This window comes from Saccopteryx bilineata, chromosome 4 (genome assembly GCF_036850765.1).
Source record: "Saccopteryx bilineata isolate mSacBil1 chromosome 4, mSacBil1_pri_phased_curated, whole genome shotgun sequence".
In the NCBI taxonomy this organism is placed as follows: domain Eukaryota; kingdom Metazoa; phylum Chordata; class Mammalia; order Chiroptera; family Emballonuridae; genus Saccopteryx; species Saccopteryx bilineata.
Window position 1 is genome coordinate 183,508,470 of NC_089493.1, and position 16,517 is coordinate 183,524,986.

The 16,517-nt window shown below is 45.4% G+C and overlaps 1 protein-coding gene and 1 pseudogene across 4 annotated transcripts in view; both read right to left on the reverse strand.

Annotated features, from left to right (window-relative positions):
- Positions 1-470: 470 nt before the first annotated feature.
- Positions 471-16,517, reverse strand: part of ATP10B (ATPase phospholipid transporting 10B (putative)) — a 263,328-nt gene continuing 247,281 nt past the window's right edge. For all 4 annotated transcript variants that reach the window (XM_066273192.1, XM_066273193.1, XM_066273194.1 and 1 more), the window contains 2 exons: positions 8,468-8,655; positions 471-3,597 (listed from right to left, as the gene is read on the reverse strand). In XM_066273192.1, coding sequence (XP_066129289.1) covers positions 3,132-3,597; positions 8,468-8,655 — 654 coding nt within the window. In that variant the 3' untranslated portion in view covers positions 471-3,131. The remainder of the gene's footprint in view (positions 3,598-8,467; positions 8,656-16,517) is intronic.
- LOC136336298 (PDZ domain-containing protein 11 pseudogene) lies at positions 11,701-12,120 on the reverse strand (annotated as a pseudogene).

The window sequence follows — 16,517 nt, forward strand, 5'->3', positions numbered from 1 at the left end:
TCTTCTCTGTCTCCCAGTCTGAACTGTAAATCCCTTGAGGGCAGGAGCTGGATGCTCTTGTTCCCTTTTATGCTGGCTGCCTACTGCAGTGCTGGGACAGCAAGCTCACCTGCTGTTTGCTGGATGAGTGAATGGGAAGGGCGCCTAGTCAATGTGGGTGTGGGGCTGGCGTCAGGCTTCCAGGAAGAGGGGAGCGGCCAGGTTAGAGTTTCAGAGATGGGGGGTTGGCTGTGTGTGCTGCTTCTAATCCTTGTAGCTGTTTTGGTTTGGGTCACACTCTCACATTGGATCAAATATGTTCCTGATCCTTTATGTCCAACAGGGCTACGAGCTTCGTCCCTACCACATCTCTAGGCGTCTAGCGGGGGCTTAGCAGGAGTTTATTGGGTAGAATGGATGGGTGGGCGGATAAATGAATGGATGAAAAGAAGGATGGATGCATGAGAGAGTACTCAGAACTGCAATTATGGAAGACCGTATTTATTTTTTTCTTTTCTGATAAAGGATGACACATTTCCAGTCAATCAAAGGTCATAAAAGTATAAAAATGTATTAAGTATACTCATTAGCATTGTGTTCTAAGGAAATAGTTGTTATAACTGTTCCCTAAAGGTGGCACATTGGATGGTCACAGTTGGTTTGTTTTACAAGGAAGGACCCATTTTCCCAGTGGCCCCAGGGCTGAGGCGTTGCCCAGGGTGTCAGACTTTTCAGTGCTAAAACGGGGGACATCCGGGCTAACTGGGCTGGTTGGTCATGCCACGCGAGCAGCATCACGAGGATGGGTAAGGTTTGGCATTTAGGGGTCAGGGTCAGACATTTTCTCAACTTCTCCGTCACCTCTTTCCCTCTTAGCTCTCAAATACACCCCCCCCCCCGTGTTGTTATTGTGAGTGTTACAGCTTTCAAAGAGTTTCACATCCTCCCACAAGTAATTTTGACTTGATCACTATGCCAAGTCTGGGAGGTGGGGTGGCTTTTACCCTATTGTGTAGGTGTGGCACCCCACTTCAAGGCTCCTGACCCTGGACGGCAAAGATCTACGTCCCCATTCTGCCGAGGCCAGTGCTCTTCCTGCTGCTCTGTTCTTTTCTGAAGCATCCTGTCTCATCTGGCTTTCAGGCCTGGGCGGGAATCATGGAGAAAAGGACCCTGAGAGCCAAGGTTTGGCTCAATCCCTTCATCTGGGACAATTCATAGCATTACTGCTTTGCCTGCTGTGTTTCTCCATTAGCAGTCTCCCCGAACACCCACCAGCTGGCCAGTGCTGCTGTCATTACATGGCGGTCCATGAAGGAGAGCTAGCGTTTCGGCTCCAGGAGGAGCTTCCCCAGTGCTGGTTTGTCAGCAGTGTGGTCCGAGGGCCAGCTCAGCCAGCCATTTGCAAACTTGGTTCCTGAGATCTTTCTGGGCATCATTGCTGAGACGCTACTTCAGTGAGGTGGCTTTGACTCTTAGTCTCAAAGACTTGTCATACTCATTCCTAACCGATAAGGGTTTTGCCTAATATATAGGCACCACCCTGAGGAGAAAGGGTGTAGTAGCTCTCCCTGACTCACCTTAAAGGACGAGGGACCTGCCATCCTTGCCCGTTGTGGACCTAGCTTCTCTTGAGAGCCTATTAGGATTCTATCATCCCTTCTTTTATTTCAACACTGTTATGCGCTCTTACATTTTTGGTGTTTACAATCTGTAGGGGTAAGAAGCCTATGTAATCTTTCTTTTCCCTGTGAAATGAGACTTGCTGTGACTCTCCCTATTTTTTTTTTTTTTTGTATTTTTCTGAAGCTGGAAACGGGGAGAGACAGTCAGACAGACTCCCGCATGCGCCCCACCAGGATCCACCCGGCACGCCCACCAGGGGCGAAGCTCTGCCCACCAGGGGGCGATGCTCCGCCCCTCCGGGGCGTCACTCTGCCACGACCAGAGCCACTCTAGCACCTGGGGCAGAGGCCAAGGAGCCATCCCCAGCGCCCGGGCCATCTTTGCTCCATGGAGCCTCCGCTGCGGGAGGGGAAGAGAGAGACAGAGAGGAAAGGGGGGGGGTGGAGAAGCAAATGGGCGCTTCTCCTATGTGCCCTGGCGGGGAATCAAACCCGGGTCCCCCACACGCCAGGCCGACGCTCTACCGCTGAGCCAACCGGCCAGGGCCAACTCTCCCTAATTTAATGGAAGCGTGTGCCAGTGTCCTCTAGATGGCGCTCCTCTGGGATAGGCTGAATGAATAGGGTTTAACACCCGCCTTCCCCTTTAAGATGTGGTTTGGCCTCTGAGTTGCTGCTATCCTATGGGTCTATTCTGTGTGTTAAGATCTACTGATCTCAGAGCTTTTCTGTCCTGATCGCTGAATGAGGATGGGTCCTTTTCTTTAAGAAAAAAGAAAATAGCTTTTAATAAAAGTGCTGCCCTCTTGGTGGATTCCTCAGGCTGCGGGACACAGGGTCTGTCAGCGAAGGCATGGGGTTTCTGGTACACCCACTTTCCTTAGCAAGCTAATGGCCTTTCTGCCTCTAACGCTAGCCGCAGCCCAACAACCCACTGCAGTGTCTGTGGCACTGAGTTCAAGTCTAGCGTTCATCTTTGGAGGTGGTTTTCTTTGGTTTAGGGACAAAGAGCGACCCGCCTCCGTGAACAGAAGGGATGCCGACCCCAGTGAAGACAAAGCCCCTGTGTGTATGGGTCTCTCCCGAAATTTAAACTCTGGCAACCTGTGGGGTGAGGTGATGGTTTGACAAGCCCAGAAACTTCCACAGCCCGAGAGATCGCCTGGGTTGATACATTGCTTGGAACCTTCGGAACTTGAAGCACTGGGCTGTAGGCTGTACTCGTCTAGTACATCAGAAGAATGTCTTTGAGCTAAAAACATTTGAGAACTCCATGCCATAGAAAACTCTTTATAAAATTCTATAAGATGTGCTGCCTGGCAGCAGGAGAAAGGAGAGGTCGACTGGTTTCCAGTCTTTTTTTTGTCAACCCCCCTGGGGCAGCACTTCCTGAAAGGAAGTCAAGCCCGTGGGGGAGAAGAGAGCAAGCCTGGCTCCCTCTCTCCTCCTTGAGGAGGAAGCGGCTCGGTTAACCACGCCAGTGATGGGGCAGCGGCCTCTGAGTTCGTGCCGATCTCCGCAGGCCCCTCATATGGTCAGTGAGCTCTGGGACCGGCGGTGGCTGCCCCTGCGCGAGTGTTGGGACGTGCCAGTCTGTCCACTTGGGCAGGCCCCGGAAGCCACCAGGCCACTGGGCCCCAGAAGGAGGTGATCTCTGGGCGAGAGTTTAGCTGAGGAGTCCGCTGAGCAGGGGTCTTCCTGCTTGGGGTCTCCGCTGCTTCTCCCTCTGCGCACCTCTCGGTCCTCCCTGCACGTCGGCCTGGGAGGGCGGGAGCTCTTCGGGGTGCTGGCTCTGAAGTCCTGTTGGGGGACAGCTGGCACTGGACGGTGGGTGGGCTGAGCCTCTCCAGGGACAGGGGCAGGGGCAGGCATCTGTTTACTTCTCCAACTCTGGATTGCCAGGTCTCTTTTGTCCGTGGGGAGTTTATCAATTTTCTGAGCTTTTGAGATCAATGACTTCCCATATGTCCCTTGTAGAGATAAGAAAAAGTACCTGGTGGGAAATAAGAAATAAACACATAAAGATGATTTCTGATCTTTGTTGACTTCTTGAATTTTAGCGTTGAAAGGGGCCTTAGACTCCAACTCCCCAACCAGTGCAAGACCCCTCTTTCTGTGCCTGGGACTGATGGTTACCAGCTCTCTGCCTGGGCACCTCTGGGACTTCAATAACAATATACAATAGCTAACATTTATTATGTCCCAAAAGTATTCTAAATGCTTTAAGTATTATTAACTCTTCTTTTCAAGCAGTCCCATGTGGCCCATGGTACACATGAGGAAACTGAGGCAGTGAGCGACTGAGGGATTGGTCCAGAGCCCCAGAGTGGTCCAGCTCTGGTCAGAACCAAGCCCTCTGGACCCGGAGGGTTTCTCTTCTCTACCGTTTTCAGGGTAGTCTGTCTGGGCTTTTCTAACTTAGGGACGTTTACTTGCTATGCCGTGTCAGCCCTTTGTGGAACTGAAGCAGTGTCTAAGTATATATATTTTCTTCTCGAATCTGTGGGCTATGCTAATTTCACAGCATTGCTGTGTTTTCACCATTTTGCCTGACGAAGAAACTGAGACCTCAAGAGATGAGATGGGTTTTCCGAGGTCCCCTGAGCAGTGGCTAGGTCTCCCTGGCAGTTAACTCGGGGCGCCCTCTCCTGGCCACGCTGCATGCAGCCTGTGCTGGACTCAGAACTAGGAGTCTGTCTCCGTGCCTGCAGCCTTCCCAGCCCACGCTTGGGAGAGGATAAGAAGGTAAATAAAATCGTGTGGCCAGTGGAGAAAGCCTGTACCACCATCTTGTGACACTGGGCAGCCCATGTTCCCTCTCTGGGTGTCAGTTTCTTTATCTAAAAAAGTAGATGTCCAGCGTCTTTCTCCCAAATAATCCTTTAATTTTTTAAAAAAATTTAGAAGCCTTATGAGCAGAGAAGCTCCCATCCTTCTGGTATGTCTGAAAGCTTTAGGTTGACCTCACAGAGGTCAAGGGGTTTCTGAAGACCCCCCCACGGCATCAGGGATACTTGTCCCCATTCTTTCTCATGCCACCCAGAGAGCCGGTGCAGGTGGGCATGTCTATTTCAGGAAAGACTCAACATCCCACCTGGAAACTGGGATTTGCTCAGTTTCAACCTTTCCCCCAAGCCGCTCCCTTCCTTCCCCACCCACTCACTCAACAGACACTCGTCCAGGCCTTGCCCTGGGCCCAGCCCCGCGGGTTAAGCTGAGGACGGGACAGACAGGGCTCTTGCTCCCATGAGGCGCCTGCACAGAGGCAGGAGCAGAAGGAGCAGCTGGAGTGTGACGCCTCATGGCGGTGGTAGTGGTAGGGACACCTTCCTCGGGGAAGATGCATATAAGCCAAGCTCTGAGGGAGGTATAGGAGGAAGCTGGATGAAGGCGTGAGACCTGAATCCACGCACAGTGGCTGACACGGGGAGACTGCACAGAAAGGATTGGCAGGGCCGGAGCATCGGGGACTGAGAGCCATGTTTTGGTTGTTGTGCTTTGTCTTAAAGGCCTTGGGAAGCCTGGGGAGGGTTGGCAGCACGTGACATGATTACACTTTGACAGTGATAATGGATCAGAGTCAAAGCTAGTAAGAGCCTTTGGAAGGAATGTGGGGTGAAAGGGTTATAACCCATCCATGGTGGTGGCTGTAGAAATGGAAATAGCAGATGGATCTGAGAACTACGTAGCAGACAGAATTGTCAGGTCTTGGTGATGGGCTGGACGCGGGCATGAGGTGGTGGTGGGTGGAATCAGGAGAGCTCCCGGTGTCTGTCTGCCTTGGTTCTGACTGGGTAGCATTTGATGGAGGAAACTCAGGAAGAGACCCAGGTGTCTTGGATGGTTATGGTGACAAAGGGAGGCGCGTGGCTACAATGATAGCTGTCTCCCACTTTCTTCGAACCTCCATGCCTAGTGCGGGTGGTGACTAGGTAGCTAGAAAAGTGTATCTGGAATTCAGAAGAGAGGTCTGGGTTGGGAATTTATGTTGGAGATTCATTATTAAAAATATCTTTACAAGAGTGGTTGCTATGTCTGTGGAGAGACTATAACATTAGAAGACAAAATAACCCAAGACCAGGGCTTGACATATACCACGTCAAGGACATGAAGTAGGAGAAGAACTAAGAGTGTTTGTTGGGTTACAAAGCCCGGGGCACTGGTGTCCTCTGTTGCAGCTCATTAAGATGCTCATTAGGCTTTAAAGTCTGGGTGTTAGCTTCTTCTGTTTTTATCTGTAAGACAATTTACATGCTCCTGGTTTAAGAAAATCTGTCCAGTCCTTCTACACTGGTTGAATTATAATTAGACCAAGATTAGTGAGGTCATGGTTAGTGGGCTAATTATCATGAGGTTGGGGAGTGAAACTTAGCTCCATTATGATAAATACAGCTTATAACCTTAAGTAAACAAAGAGTTGTCTACAGCAAATATGCTATCCCGTAGATTTCTATAATAAACAGTAATTTTTCCAAGGTTACAAGTCAGCCATCCTTGGAACCATTAAAATAATCCTTTCTCAGAAGAAACCTCTTTGCTTTTCTAAGTAAACAGAATTAAACAGAACTCCACTTTATGAGGATAATGTAGGATAAGCAATGATTTAACTTATGTGCTATGGTAACTAAGAAGTAAATATTTGCTAACTTTCCCCGTAACTTGTTTCCGTCTGTTTAACAAGCTGTAATGTTTAATGCTAGCCTTTTCAAAGCATGTGTCAACAGTCTTTCCTACTTTTCAAGGATTCTCATCAAGCCAGTAGCTCTTGGTTCCAAGTGTGTTTTCTAGCTGAGGGTAAGACAAAACATATGGCACTGATAATTCCCCATTTCTATACCCCAAAAAGGACACAGAACAGAACAGAGGAGCTCAGTCCTTGGTCAGTAGTGATCACAACCATGTTTAATGCTATATAGAAGCATGGACTAAAGTATTTTAGCCACATATTTGATGCCCTTTTCGAATGAGGACACAATCCTCATCGTGTCTCCCAGGGTCCGTCTCTCAAGAGGTTGGGCTAAAGAGGGGTGTAGTGGGAAATACGTCCTCTGATGCTTATTTTTGTGCTTCTTAATGGTTTCCTACCCTTCACTCTCAGGGCCCTCTGTGAATGCCAATCTCTTTGACTCTGGTATTATAGTCAAACTTAGGTCTGAATTATTCACTGGAGTGCAGACTGCTTGAGAGTGAGGATCCTGTTTTATTCATTTTTCTGTTCTTTAACATCCCTTGCTCATTTATCTTGGAGTGCAGCTGCTGTGGCAGGAACTGTGCTGAATGTTGGTTATATAACAAGGAGGATACCTTCTGTCGGGACAAGTTGTACTTTCAGAGAGAGACAGACAATTTGTAACAAACGGGGTAAAGGGAAGTGACAGAGATACATCCAGGGGATGGGACACGTGAGAAAGGGGGACCTGTTTTGGCCTGAGGAAGGTAGGTGAAGTCATGGAAGGTTTGGAGTTGGTGCTATCTGAAATAATGTCGAAGGGTGAGGAGCTCTGGTAATGGGAAGGGTTTCCTGAACAGAAGGAACAGCATGAGCTAAAGTAGGAAGGTGAGGGGGCTTGTAGTTTACTAAGCTTGGTGGTTTGGAGCCCAAAGTTGGAGGTAGGGAGTGGGGAGATGAGGCTGTAGAGACCAGTAGGGGCCAAGCAGGGAGGCCATGCATACAGCGTACATTTAGACCAAACCAACGTGTGTGACATTTCAGTATCTTCAACTTCCAACCCTGGATCAGCGGTCAAGGTTCTGAAGTGGCTTAGAAAGCAGAAATAGAGACTGACCTCGGTTAAGTGAGCTGCCAACTTTATCAAAGGAAGAAGCGCTGTCTGCTGATTTTGGATTAGAAAGTTTCTGCATGATGTTGCAATGGCCTGTTTTTACTGCTGCTTGTCAGGACAAAGTGGCTGAAGCCTGATGTTCAGAGTGGTGAGATCATGAGGACAGAGCGGGGTTCAGTTTTGTCTGTGGGGACGTCACTGTCAAGTTCACCGACCGCTCTGACTGGACAGTGTAGATGGAGACTAGAACATGGGCCACCAAGTTGGGAGACTCCAGCTCCCACTGGGATTTGGGGTGAGCCTGTGGACTCATTCTGGTCCCTCCTGAGCTGTCCCAAGAGCAAGTGGGACTAGAGCCACAGCTCCTCCTGACTGCTAGCTGACAGCAAAAAGGAAGTGGGCAGCTAGACTGGAGAGCGTGTGTCAAGAGCAAGCACCAAGGAAACACAAGGCATTGTTGCCATTTTTCTGGAAAAGGCAAAATGCAGAGGATTTAGGTTGAAAATATTAGAAATAGTCCCTGGGCATGAATGATTTATTAGGGCTAATGCATCTTGTGTGTGTGTGTTAACAAATTTGAGGAATATTAAAAAGTTGGCTATTTCATGCAAAAATGTGATTTTTCTGGGAAAAAATCTGCAGCTCTGGAATGCTCAGTGTGATCATCCCTGGTGGCAGCGATGCAGGGAGATGAAAAGGTCTGGTCATTCTCCGCACGTGTGCCAGGTGCTCGCCTGGTGCTGGAGGCATTTGAGAGGGAGGTTATGGGCTAGGAAAGAGCTGCAGAGCTTTTCAAAGTGACCCCCCCCCCCACAACACAATCTGTGAGGCCAGAGGATAGGAATCCTCTTCCTCATTTTACAGATGTCACAACGGAGGCCATGGCAGCCTTGTGATGAGGCTACTCTGTGGCTGACCTGGGACCAGGGTCCATGGTATTTGCCTCCAAGTTCAGGGTTCCTTCTGTCCTGGGACCCTGACTTTGAAACAACAGCCTGACTCTTGGGTTATGAACATGGCGTACGGAAGGGAGAGTGGTCGTTCGAGGAAGGAAGGAGCCCCCCCCCCCCGCTCTCAAACCTGGGGAGCAGAGCCGCGACTGGCGTGAGGAAGCAGACGAGGTAGAACGTGGGGTCCGAGAGCTGGCCCTCCATCACCCCGTAGGGGTTGGTGGGACTGTTGCAGGTGACGCAGGTGGCGTTGTACACGAGGGATACCACAAAGTACATCAGGAAGCTGCCCAGGAGAACCAGCGCGTGGAGGACGGTCTGTGGAGGGGGAGAAGGAGACACCGGAGAGCTGGGATCAGGGTGCCGTGCAGCCATGCTGCGTGGCTATAAGCTTTGTGTTAAGCTTCCTTTTTTTCTGGAAATGCAACACACATAGAACGTTTGAACACATCTACCCCAAGCACTCCTAAAGTCTTCTGTCTCGGCCTTGACTTTGGTGATAATTTCCAAGCTGTCCTTCGATGCTTTACTGCCTGCCTGTTTCTCTGCATAGACTGTTTCAAATGTTAGTAAGTAGAAGCCTATCTTGTGAAACGTTTCCCTCCCTCAGTAGTAGATCTGTGTGATGAATCCATTTCTCCACGTGTTGCTGTAGTTTACTCTCAAAGTGCAGTGATATTGTCTAATCTTACTTTGTCCTGCCTGTTTTGCGCTTTCTTTCCCCATTCTGGTCCTCTTTTAACCTTACGAACTATTTCGTCTTTTTGTTACCCCCTTTCCTCATTTGAAAGTTATGTCCTCCCATTTCTGTTCTTTCAGTGATCACTCAATAAGTGGTAATAAGCAATCTTCACTTACCACAGTCTAGACCAGGGGTCCCCAAACTTTTTACACAGGGGGCCAGTTCACTGTCCCTCAGACCGTTGGAGGGCCGGACTATAAAAAAAACTATGCACAAATCCCTATGCACACTGCACATATCTTATTTTAAAGTAAAAAAACAAAACGGGAACAAATATTTAAAATAAAGAACAAGTAAATTTAAATCAACAAACTGACCAGTATTTCAATGGGAACTATGGGCCTGCTTTTGGCTAATGAGATGGTGGTGCCCCTTCCGGAAATGTGGCAGGGGTGGATAAATGGCCTCAGGGGGCTGGGCGGGCCGAAGTTTGGGGACCCCTGGTCTAGACTGTAGAACTACTCTTCTCTCTTTCCCCAAATTACCCAACAGCTTTAGAGTCCTTCACTCCGTTTAACCTCCCTCCCAGCATATCTTATTGCTACTGTATATTTCAATTCTATCATCTTTTTTTATTATTTTGTTTATTTATTTTAAATTTATTTATTAAATTTAATGCAGTGACATTGATGAATCAGGGTACATATATTGAGAGAAAACATCTCTAGATTATTTTGACATTTGATTGTGCTGTATACCCCTCCCCCAAAGTTAAACTGTTTTCTGTCACCTTCTATCTGGTTTTCTCTCCCTCCCCCAACCCCTCTCTCCTTCTTCGCCCCCTCCCCCCTCCCCCCACCCCCCACCTCTGTTGCCATCACATTCTTGTTCATGTCTCTGAGTCTCATCTTCATGTCCCTTCTATGTATGGATTCATATAGTTCTTAGTTTTTTTTTCTGATTTACTTATTTCACTCCGTATAATGTTGTCAAGGTCCATCCATGTTATTGTAAATGATCTGATGTCATCATTTCTTATGGCTGAGTAGTATTCCATAGTATATATGTATCAAAGCTTTTTAATCTACTCGTCCACTGACGGACACTTGGGCTGTTTCCAGATCTTCGCTATTGTGAACAATGCTGCCACAAACATGGGGGTGCATTTCTCCTTTTGGAGCCGTTCTATGGTGTCCTTGGGGTATATTCCTAAAAGTGGGATAGCTGGGTCAAAAGGCAGTTCAATTTTCAGTTTTTTGAGGAATCTCCATACTGTTTTCCACAGTGGCTGCACCAGTCTGCATTCCCACCAGCAGTGCAGGAGGGTTCCCTTTTCTCCACATCCTCGCCAGCACTTATTCTGTGTTGTTTTGTTGATGAGCGCCATTCTGGCTGGTGTGAGGTGATATCTCATTGTGGTTTTAATTTGCATTTCTCTAATGATTAGTGATGTTGAGCATTTTTTCATATACCTATTGGCCATCTGTGTGTCCTCTTTGGAGAAGTGTCTATTCATCTCTTTTGCCCATTTTTGGATTGGATTGTTTATCTTCCTGGTGTTGAGATTTACAAGTTCTTTATAAATTTTGGTTATTAACCCCTTATCAGACATATTGTCTAATATGTTCTCCCATTGTGTAGTTTGTCTTTTTATTCTGTTCTTGTTGTCTTTAGCTGTGCAAAAGCTTTTTAGTTTGATATAGTCCCATTTGTTTATCCTGTCTTTTATTTCACTTCCCCGTGGAGATAAATCAGCAAATACATTGCTCCAAGAGATGTCCGAGAGCTTACTGCCTATGTTTTCTTCTAAGATGCTTATGGTTTCACGGCCTACATTTAAGTCTTTTATCCATTTTGAGTTTATTTTTGTGAGTGGTGTAAGCTGATGATCTAGTTTCATTTTTTTGCAGGTAGCTGTCCAATTTTCCCAGCACCATTTATTAAAGAGGCTGCTGTCTTTACTCCATTGTATTTCCTTACCTCCTTTGTCAAATATCAGTTGTCCATAGAGCTGTGGGTTTATTTCTGGGTTCTCTGTTCTGTTCCATTGATCTATATGCCTGTTCTTATGCCAGTACCAGGCTGTTTTGAGTACAATGGCCTTGTAGTATAACTTGACATCAGGAAGTGTGATACCTCCCACTTTATTCTTCTTTTTTAAGATTGCTGAGGCTATTCGTGTTCTTTTTTGGTTCCATATAAATTTTTGGAATATGTGGTCTATATCTTTGAAGTATGTCATTGATATTTTAATTGGTATTGCATTGAATTTATAGCAATTCTATCATCTTTTTAAAGCACGTGTCATCCTTATAGTGGTTGGTATTTATTAAGATTTACTTATGTTTACCACTTTCTAGGCCTTCATTCCTTCTTGCCTCCTGGACCGCCCAGCAGAGATTTCTCTCCTCTGGCTTTTAAGTGCATCCTTTAGAACTGCCTGTAGTGGGACTATGCTGGTGACCTATTATTCTCTTACGCTTTATTTCATTCCCACGAATTTTTTCCCCCTTCAGCATTTGCGTTTTACTTGTTGGAGAGATTAGGAGGGAGAGGAGGAGAATCAGGGTCCCCCGGGAGTCTCCGAAGTGTGTGAGACCGTGTGAGAGTGTACGTGGCTTCCTGAGGCCTGGCCAGCTGGTCCTTCAAGATGCCACATGGTGGGCTGTGGGCTGCAACTCTCAGTGTACAGTACTCTTTTAGTGGCGATGATAACTGGAGGGAGAGAAGCGGACATGCTGCCAATGTCACGGCTGTCTTCAGGATCTCAGCAGCCTTGCTCTGCTCAATATCTCAGAAACTCCCGTCATTTACCGCTAGGACTTGGTCCCCTTCCTGAAGTCCTGCTTGATGTACGTCAGAGTCAGGGGTCACCTTGGAGATGAAGGTGACTAGCGGGGAGGCCTTTCCCTCCTCGATGTTAAATCCCAGCTGAACTCCGGGGGGCTTCCTCAGTGTGACAATTCGGGGCAGAAACTGGGTCAGCTCGTTGTTGTAGTCTGGGTGGCATCCCCTCTACCAGGAGGCATTCATGCAGGGAGATTGTCATAGGCAGGAAGGAACACCACTGGGGAGTCATCATAAGGAATCTGGCTGTCCATCTCTGGCCAGGCCCCGCCCACAGGCCTCAGCCCGCTCAGGTTCCACTGCTCACTCCCAACTCTCATCTTCCGTTTGATGGCTGCAGTTCTTGTTGGGCTGTTATTTCCACTCAGCAGAGTTAAGACAGCATCCATCCCAGCATTGTCTGGCTTCCATTGTTGCTACTGAGAAGTTTGCAAGTCCTCACCTGTTGTTCCTTAGGAGGAAATTTATCATTTTAAACCTGGCATGCTTGTATGATTTTTATTTTGCCTTTAGTGTTCTATCGTTTCCTAATGCTATAATAAGGGCGGATTTCTTTTTATCTTGTTTGGGTGTTTGTTGACTTTCTTGAAGCCGTGGGTTGGTGCATTTTGTCACTTCTGCAAAATTCTCGTCACTATCTTCTAAAATACTCCCCGTTTCATTTCTTTCTGAGAGTTTGATCAAATGTATATTAGACCTTTTAGGATACCACTCTATCTTCCATATACTTGATTCCTCTTCCATAGTTTTCATTATTTTTCCTCTGTTTTATATTCTGGATAATTTCTTTTGACCACTTCACTAATTCTCTCCCCCCCCCCCCCACCAGCTGGGTCTAATTTGCTGTTAAGCCAGCCCTAAAAATAAATGATATTTGTTGTATTTTTTAAATTTCTAAATGTTTTATTTGGTCGATTTTCCAGTCTGCTGGATTGCTTTATATAGTTTACCAATCTCCAGATATCTTAAAGCTTATTCTTTCTTTAAACATAGCTCTTCAGCAATTTATATTTGATAATGCCAACTCCTGAAACATTGGTTTCTGATGCTTGTTATTTCGATCCTCACTAATGAGTTCTTGCTTCCTTGAGAGCTGGGTTATATTTGAGTCTGTGGTGCGTACCGCCCTTGGAAAGGAAGGAGGGACGATGTGAGACTTAGGTTGAGACGGTTTTCTCTGAAGTTTGGCTCTCCCGGGTGGTGTGCAAATCCGTTTGGGGGAGCTTGCCTTCTTTCCCCAGGACAGGTCTTCTGTCCTGACTCTCCCTCTCTGTCGCACAGAGGGGAGGGTCGGCAGTCCCTGTGGGGAGGGGGCGCAGGCAGGTGCATATTTGCTTGTATGCTTACCCTGAAGCTCTAGCCCCGTGGGTCTTAATGTGGGCTGTTATTGGACTCCTGCCTTGGGTGCGTGGGTTTTGATTTCTGAACCTTTTGCTCGGTCAAGTCTGCCAAAAACCAAGTTCATTTTGGGCAGGGTTGCAAACACCCTAAAGGAAAACAGGCTTTTGCTTGGCTTGCCTCTCTAGAATCCTTCTTTTCCAAAGGTTTTTTTGTCTTTACTATCCTTTCAGTTGTTTTTATAATTTTAAGTTTTTTTTTTTTTTTTTTTTTTTTTGTGTGTGTGTGTGTGTGAAAATAATTATCCATTATTTTTAGCTGTTTTCATTGGGAGAGGTGATCTGAATAATCCAGCCCTGGTTCCGGAAGAAGAAAGCAGCTAATTTTTTTCAGTTGCTTTGGTGGGGACTGTGTAAACCGACACAGCCATTAGAATTCATGTTAGATTTCTACCTGGGTTAGAAATAGAATCTTCCCCATGCCTCAAGAACTTTCAAAACAGAAATACATTTTTGCATAACAATTCTAGTAGTTGATTCCTTTCTAGTAACTGGGGATACCTGGGTTGGAGATGCATTTGGAAAATTGCTAATGCTGCAGAGAGTGTGAAAGGGACAGATTTCCTCCTTCAAAGTACTGGATGCAGAGCTTTCAGAGAGTGGGCGGAGAGACCAATCAGAGGCTACGGAATCTTCAGTCTCATCACTTGTTTCATCCCCGATTGAGGGCTGATTATACTTGGCAGGGCATTTTGAAAGGTTAAAAAAATATCCAATGGTTAAGAGGGTTGTAGAAGGCAGAGTTCCTCTTGGGAAATACCTTGAGCTAGTTTTTTTAAAATGTAATTTTTTGTGAAATATCAATATTTTCAGCATACAGTGGTCTCTCTTCTATTTGCGGGGGTTAGGTTCCAGAACCCCCCCCCCCCAGGGATAGGTGAAAATCCACAAAGTAGTGACCCTATATTTATTTTATTACTGATATATACTTTAAGGCTTTCTAAACCCTCCCCACACTCTTATAAACCTTCCCCACACTGTTATTAACCTTTCCCACACTCTTATAAACACTTTCTCTGCTCTTAAACATTTTCTACACTCTTAAACCTACGTAATTTTAACAACATATAAAATTCTATATGGGTACTCACCAGGGAATAAACTACAACTTGAATGATGAAGACGATAATGAATTAGCTTATTTTAAAATAATGCTTATTTTACCACAAAAATAATTAAAATAACAAATATATAAAAATGCCTATATACCACAAAATCCCACGATATAGCAAAAGATCTACAATACAAAATTAGATATTATACAATTTAAAAATCCACGATACAGTGAGACCACGAAAAGTGAACTGCAATATGACAACGGATGACAGTACAGACAATAAATGTCCTTTGCCCAACATCCAGCTTTGTCCATTTTTACCTTATGTAATATTTGCCTCAGAGTTTTGTTAAAAGATGAAGTGTTACAGCTCTAATCAAAGCACTCCTGTGAATGCTTTCTCTTTCATCTTGAACATAAATTCAGCATTCCTGGTTCTGATGTGTATTTGATACATACATATTTATGTAGCCATGTATATGGATGCTTTGTACTGTATCATTTATGGCTATCCTTCTGTAACTTTTAAATCTGTGCTTCAGAATTTTATCTTGTTGATAGATATGGCTCTAGTTTATTCATTTTAACAGTTCTATTGTATGTATGTGTATATATATATATATATATATATATATATATATATATGCCACAATTTACTTATTTTCCTCCTGATGAACATCTAGGCTCTATTTTAATTTTTTTTGTTTTTAAGAAAAATGGTGTAATTCTTGTACATGCCTCTGTGTACACATGTGCAAGAGGATTTCAGGCTGCATTTTCAGAACTGGAATTGTGTCATAGCACCTGGCTATTTTCAAACTGCTCTCCCGAGTCCTGGTCTCAGTTTCTAGTCTACTAACAGCATATGAAAGTTTCTGTGTTGGGTTCTACTGTTTTTTCAACAAACTGCTGAGTCGCCTTGTCAATAATTTAGAATTTTTACATCTGTGTTCATTTGGTGGGACTAGTCAATAATTTTCTTTCATTAAACTGTCCACACCAATTTTGGTATCGGGACTATTCCAGCCATAAGAAAAATGCCTATCTTTCTCATCTGCGAAATAATTGGTATAAGCTAGAGATTATTTGTCCATTTTAAGTTTGGTCAAACTCACCTTAATAACCCTCTGGGCTTGGTGAGTTTGAGAACAGGATTACAAATTCAATTTCTTTAATGGTGATTGGTTTAATCAGGTTTGCTGAGTGAGCTTGAATACGTTTTGGTAAGTTTTACATTTAAAGAAACTCGTGACTTGGTTACATTTAAAAAATTATTTAAAAAATTGATCATATCGATAGTCTTTTTTATTCCTAGTGTTGTTTCTATGGTCAGTTTTTGTGTCTTATTCTGAATCGGTTTTGCCAGAGATTAGTTTTCATTAGGGTTTTTGAGGAGCCCCATTTTGGTCTTACTGCTTTATTGTTTCCTTTATTTATTTTTCTTGTGCCTTTTGGTGGGAATGTAGACTGGTGCAGCCACTGGGGAAAACAACATGGGGCTCCCTCAAAAGATTAAAAATGGAGCTGCCCTATGACCCAGAGATCCCCCTCCTGGAAATAGAGCCTAAGAAGCCCAAAGCACTAATTTGAAAGCATATATGTACACCTATGCTCACTGCAACATTACTTACAGTAGCCAAGATCTGGAAACAGCCCAAGTGCCCATCAGTAGGTGAGAGGATGAAAAAGCCGTGGTACATGTATGTACAGAACGGAATACTACACGGATGTAAAGAAGAAGGAAATCTTACCTCTGGCAACAGCATGGGTGGACCTGGAGAGTATTAGGCTGAGTGAAATAAGCCAGGCAGAGAAAGAAAAATACCACATGATCTCACTTATATGTGGAATCTAATGAACAAATTAAACTGACAAACAAAATGGAAAGAGAGGCATGGACACGTGGAACAGACCGACAGCTGGCAGAGGGGAGGAGAATGAGGGGACTGGATTAAAGAAGGTGAAGAGGTTAGGCAAAACACACATCTATATCCATATCACTCAGACAACTGTGTGGTGACAGCAGAAGGAAAAGGGGGTGGGGCTAAGTGGAGGTGAGGAAAATGGGGACAGAAAGGAATTTTGGGGGGGATAGGTACACAGTGCAGTGTGCAGATGATGTTTAGTTGAATTTTACTCTTGAAACCTCTACAGCTTTGCAAATGTCACCCCATAAATTAAAACCACCTAACACATA